The 6,550-nt window shown below is 34.6% G+C and overlaps 1 protein-coding gene across 1 annotated transcript in view; it reads left to right on the top strand.

Moving 5' to 3' along the window:
• LOC106475350 (cardioacceleratory peptide receptor-like) overlaps positions 1 to 4,806 on the top strand; it is a 16,119-nt gene extending 11,313 nt beyond the window's left edge. The window contains exons 5-7 of the mRNA XM_013936038.2: positions 1,498 to 1,614; positions 3,350 to 3,530; positions 4,352 to 4,806. Of these exons, the coding sequence (XP_013791492.2) occupies positions 1,498 to 1,614; positions 3,350 to 3,530; positions 4,352 to 4,649 (596 nt within the window). The 3' untranslated portion in view covers positions 4,650 to 4,806. The remainder of the gene's footprint in view (positions 1 to 1,497; positions 1,615 to 3,349; positions 3,531 to 4,351) is intronic.
• The last annotated feature ends 1,744 nt before the right edge of the window (positions 4,807 to 6,550 follow it).

Here is a 6,550-nt window from a genome sequence, read left to right as displayed (position 1 = left end):
ATATTATATTAAACTACAGTGTTAGAAAGGTTGAATACTCCATTATGTTTTTACAACAAAACATACTTATTTCAATATTATATTAAACTACAGTGTTAGAAAGGTTGAATACTCCATTATGTTTTTATAACATATCTTTTCCATTCCTTGATTATGATTATTTTATATTATTATTTGTCTGTCTCTGCCGACTCACGAGCTCCTCGGGTCCTAGACTAAATTAGTTTTCTGTTTGTTTTTTAATTAGATGCCACGTTGTCAGCAAAATGGAAAGGAAATCAGATATTCAAAATTTAAAAAAATAACGTTTGAAAATATGAATACTGAATTTGAATCAAATTTCCAGAAAACACGATGTACAGTGGGAAAATCGTCGAGCTGCTAGTAAGGCTGTACACATGTTTCCTAGTGTGAGAATAAAATACATATCTTCTAGTGTGAGGATAATATATATATCTTCTGGCGTGAGGAGAATATACATGAACATGTCTTCCACAATGAGGATAATGTATATTGGTATACCTTCTAGAGTGAGGATGATACTTATTAGTACGACTTCCAGAGTGAGGATAAAGTATATAACTCCTTGTGTGAGGATAATTTATACCACTATACCTTCTAGAGTGAGGATAATATATACAAGTATGTCTTCAACAGTGAGTATAATATATATTAGTATATCCCCTAGTATGAGGATAATATATATCAATATATCCCCTGGAGTGAGGATAACATATATTAGTATGTCTTCCACAGTGAGGATAATATATATATTAACATATCCCCCTAGTATGAGGATAATATATATCAATATATCCCATAGTGTGAGGATAATATATGTTAGTATATTTCCCAGTGCGAGGATAATTGATATATACATTAAGAGACATATGTTATCCTCACACTAGGAGATATAATGATTTATATTATTCTCATTGTGGAATACATATTAATATATATTATCCTCACACTAGGAAATACGATGACTTATATTCTCCTCACACTAGGAAATATTCTGATATGTATTATCCTCGCACTGGGAAATATACTAACATATATTATCCTCACACTAGGAAATATTCTGATATGTATTATCCTCGCACTGGGAAATATACTAACATATATTATCCTCACACTAGGAAATATTCTGATATGTAGGATCAGAATCAATATAACCCTCTATCCGATGGGTGAGGATTAATATAAATTGAAATGTCAATCACACTAAAGTAAAATATATATTTATACCTGTAACGTCATGCAATTCCATTAAATACAACGTCATGAAAGCATCACAAAAAGTTCTTGGTATTGCAGTTAGATGTGACATTATTTCTATACACAACAAGATTACGTAATGTTTTACTTAATTCTTTTTCCTATCTGATGAACAATGACTTAGTAATGTTTATTCATTTATTTTATTGACTACGACAAGAGCCTAGGCTTACGCAAGAACATTTATTCTAATGAGGTTTTTATTTGCTGTTGTTAAAGAGACACCTGGTAGACATAGCGATGACTACGAGGCTGTCAGCAAGAGAGCCAGTTCCAGAGGAATTATTCCCAGAGCCAAAATCAAGACCGTAAAAATGACGTTTGTTATTGTTTTTGGTAAGGATAAATTTTTGGATAGAGTACATAAAGTCCTCTAAAGAACTTTTCCTCACTACAATAAACGTGCTATAAAATGTCGGAATCCATCTTAGATGGTGATTTTTTTTTGTCAATTTAGAAACTTTCTTGAAACATTCGTGGGAAAATATTGAGATATTTAATTTAATTTTCTTTTACACTTTTCTATTGTATTTTTTTTTTTTACTACACACATATTTGGAGACCATATTGTATACAAAGCTGAACATCTCTGCTTTGATTTTATTGGAAATTTGATTAGAACATTTTATTTGTATCCTCTGAACACCATCAACTTCTTTTGGATAACTCACTGGAATTTTTTTCCCTCTCACATTTCTGTTACAGTTATTTAATAGTTTCTTCAAAATGTTCCCACAGAAGTTTATTCTCAAACTAATCGACTTTTATTCGAGTTTATCATTTGGAGGTGGAGACAGGCTAGGCTCCAATTGAGACAGTATTATTTTTATAACAAGGTGATTGAGTTCTGGAATGAGTTGCCTTCAGAAGTGGTAGAAGCTAATGTTTTATAATAGTTTAAAAGGAGAATAGATGGTTTCCTAAAAAAAAAAAGGTGAGTTTAAGTTTTACTGCTCCTGAAGTGGGAGTGTACAGGGACAGACTTGAAGGACCAAACGGTCCCTTGTTGTCAGTATATTTAGTCGCTTGGTCTTTATTTTTTTACGTTTGAACCCACTTCTCTGGGTTAGATTTTGATAGAAAGAAGCTCAACCGCTGAGTCTTTCTTATGTTTGAACCCAATTCTCGGGATTAGATTTTAGAGAAAGAAGTTCAATCCTTGGGTCTTTCTTATGTTTGAACCCAATTCTCGGGATTAGATTTTTACAGAAAGAAGTTCAATCCTTGGGTCTTTCTTATGTTTGAACCCACTTCTCGGAATTAGATTTTTACAGAAAGAAGTTCAACCACTGGGTCTTTTTTATGTTTGAACCCACTTCTTTGGGTTAAATTCTTATATTGGATTTATTTCATATTAACAGTGAAGTTTAAAGTATTTGGTAATGAAACCCTATGGGATGTATTTCATGCTAGCCATGAATTTTAAAGTATTTTTGGTACAGGAACGTCTCCTTTTCATTTTGCAAATTAGAATAAAAACATTTAGTATTTGAAAAATTATCACACAATGATCATGTAGGGCCCCGGCATGGCCAGGTGGCTAAGGCGCTCGACTCCCAATCTAAGAGTCGCGGGTTCGAATCCCCGTCACCAAACATACTCGCCCTTTCAGCCGTGGGGGCGTTATAATGTGACGGTCAATCCCACTATTCGTTGGTAAAAGAGTAGCCCAAGAGTTGGCGGTGGGTGGTGATGACTAGTTGCCTTCCCTCTAGTCTTACACTGTTAAATTAGGGACGGCTAGCGCAGATAGCCCTCGTGTAGCTTTGCGCGAAATTAAAAACAAAACAAAACAATGATCATGTAATGAGAATTTATAAAAGTTAAAAAATGCACCTTCTGTTTCTTTTATCATTTTATATTCTAAGAATTTGTTTTGCTTCAATTTGTGGACATGAACGGATGACATTCTTTGGTAAGACAGCACCCAACAGATGGACCGACGGACATAACAGAGGGGTGTATATGTAAATAAACGGAGGGGCTTACACATGTAGTAGAAAAACAACAACAACAACAACAAACAAACAGAAATTGCTCCACGCTATTAAGCACTCTTTCTTGATTTCAGTGTTCATCTTATGCTGGAGTCCTTACTTTATCTACGACCTTCTCCAGGTTTTTGGATACTTTTCTCTTAACCAAACTAACATTGCAATCTCAACATTTATTCAAAGTCTGGCTCCATTAAACAGTGCTGCTAACCCTTTTATTTACTGCATTTTCTCCACTCGTCTGTGTCGTACGTTAAGGTAAGTGGGGAGAAACCTAGTTATTCTAAGCCATTTTGGTCTTGTTATACTTTATAAGCCGTATTTGTAATTCTAAAAATAGCTTATGTGTTTTCTTATTAGAAATTATAAAAAAAATCAAACGCAGAGAACAGGGAGGTTGATATACATGGCAATCAAAGTAAAAGGGTTTTGACGATATTTATATTTTGATTAAAAATATATTTGTTCAATGTTGTTAAAAATTCTGATTTCCAAAGATTACATCTAAAAGCACTCTACAGAATTACTGAAATCCAGAAAGTCTTCCCGGATTCTAAAAATGATCTTTATAAAAAACACTTTATTATATTTTGAAGATCACTTAATTAACATGTAAACCATTTCGTTAAAAATACACAAAAATGCGTACGTGGCGCTATGTATTGCAAACTGGATGAACACATGTACTTCTCGTCGTGTTATCTGCTTTTCAGCCGCGGCATAGCGGCTCATAGAATGGCGCTAGTTTTTTTTTTTTTTCAAGTACAAAGTTTTAGTTCATAGCTCCATCTATTGACCGATTTGAGATCTATTGACAGCCGCGGCTTTTGAGAATTCGCCCTTGATTTTTTGTAGATATTGTACACACAAATATATTTTTTATTATGTATAGATGTTGGTAGTACTAGACAGTGTTTTATTAAAATACTATTAAAAAATGAAAATTAGCCGGTGTAATAGAAACAAATTAATCTCAATTGAACTGAGTTATTCCGTTCTGATTTAAAAAAAAATACAAAAATTTCCCACTTTTAATTTTAAAAAATCCTGATTTCAACTTTTCTAAATTATCTTAGCAGCTTTTCTTGCTGTCGCTGGTTTTCTCAGCCAAGTCATATTTGTCGTTCGAGATCGAAGCGTCCTCTACGATCTGATACAGTCAGTCGAACTTCACGTTCCACAACAACAACAAGTGAAATTCTTCTGAGGTCATCAAGGCTTTCGACAACCCGTCAGGTGTCTTTAACAGCACAGCCCTCTGTCTCATTGTGTATGAAGGATATTTCCAAGGCAACTAACAACGGAGAAAAGTACGGAGCAGCCTCAAGAGTCTTCACAACCGTCACTGAGATAACACATCACGGATATACATTTTAAAATATGGCAGAAAATGTAATAGGGCCTTTGTTATTTGTAAAACAACAACACATAACAATGTGGGCCAGTTGAAAACGTATAATCAATACGGCCCGGCATGACCAGGTGGTTAGGGCGCTCGACTCGCAATCTACGGGTCGCGGGTTCGAATCCCCGTCCCACCAAACATGCTCGCCCTTTCAGCCGTGGGGGCGTTATAATGTGACGGTCAATCCCACTATTCGTTGGTAAAAAGAGTAGCCCAACAGTTGGCGGTGGGTGGTGATGACTAGTTGCCTTCCCTCTAGTCTTATACTGTTAAATTAGGGACGGCTAGCGCAGACAGCCCTCGTGTAGCTTTTCGCGAAATTCAAAACAAACTACTCAGTGCAGAAGTTTTAAAGGGTTTAATCCATAAGTCTAGAAGCACTGTGACGTTAAATAAGCAATATTCTGATTGATTGACGCAAGGACTTCCAACCTATGAGTGATCAGAATTGAAATTTAGTTGAGTGCGAGGACAGTTTAGTAAAAAAAAAAACACCATTATTGTAACTTTGAAAATTTTAAGGAATTTTGTTATAATTAAGAAAATATTGATGTTTGTTTAGAACGTTGTTAACAATGTTTGTGGGACAACTTTACCTAACCCAGCATTTCCTAAACTTTTGTCATCCACGCCCCCTTTTTAATAAATATGGTTTCTTGGGTGTCCTCTTTTTTCTTTTCTTTTTTAATGAGTGAAAGTTTGTTTGTTTGTAATTAAGCACAAAGCTACACAATGGGCTATCTGTGCTCTGCCCACCACGGGTATTGAAACCCGGATTCTAGCGTTGTAAGTCCGCAGACATACCGCTGTGCCACTGGGGGGGGTGCATGAGTGAAAAGAGTGAGTTAAGGGACGAGATATATAATACACGAGATATAATTAAAATGCTATACGTGTTGTAATAATTATCTATCATTTTCATTTATAAAAAAATGTATTCAAACGTTTGATATTGCACTATTGACTAAACCCTAATCGTTCGCGCCCCACACTTTGAGAAACTTTGACCTAACCTATAAAAAATAAAACAAGTAAAGTTAATTTTGTTTCTTATATCATGATTCAGAATTCGCTCCGTGATAATCTTTAATAACGATTTTAGTCAGATGCTGTTTGCTGTGTAAGTTGGTCCTCATTTAATGGTTGCTCACATCAATGTAGTCTGGTCAACAATGGGAGTCAAAAGGGTTAGTTTACACGAGTTAGAACTTTACATGACTAGGAGTTCTAGCTGCAGTAGTTTGGTGATTATTTCTCAGTTAATTGTCATAGTTTGGTTAGTATTTCTCAGATAATTCCCATAATTCTGTGTTTGGTGCAGAAGTATGTGAAGTGATTATAAATACAAGTAAATATAAGATCAAAAACAATGTTTTCTAGACAAGATAATCAACAGATAGAAACATCGTTCTAATAGTTGAAAACTGACTTGTAAGACGTAGTGAGTTTAGGGTGATATATGTGAGAACAAAATTTGCAATGATTGGAAATTCATATCACGATTATTTGGAAACAGTGTGTAATGTGTGATAATTGTAGTCAAGGTTACCAGGAAACAATGTGTAATGTGTGATAATTGTAGTCAAGGTTACCAAAAAAAACAACGTGTAATGTGTGATAATTGTAGTCAAGGTTACCAGGAAACAATGTGTAATGTGTGATAATTGTAGTCAAGGTTACCAGGAAACAATGTGTAATGTGTGATAATTGTAGTCAAGGTTACCAGGAAACAATGTGTAATGTGTGATAATTGTAGTCAAGGTTACCAGGAAACAATGTGTAACGTGTGATAATTGTAGTCAGAGTTACCATAAAACAATGTGTAATGTGTGATAATTGTAGTCAAGGCTATCAGTAAAAACAATATGTAATG

The sequence above is a fragment of the Limulus polyphemus genome, unplaced genomic scaffold (assembly GCF_000517525.1).
Source record: "Limulus polyphemus unplaced genomic scaffold, Limulus_polyphemus-2.1.2 Scaffold8447, whole genome shotgun sequence".
NCBI lineage: Eukaryota > Metazoa > Arthropoda > Merostomata > Xiphosura > Limulidae > Limulus > Limulus polyphemus.
The sequence above is the reverse complement of the archived record's forward strand: the minus strand, read 5'-3'. Positions and strand labels throughout refer to the sequence as shown.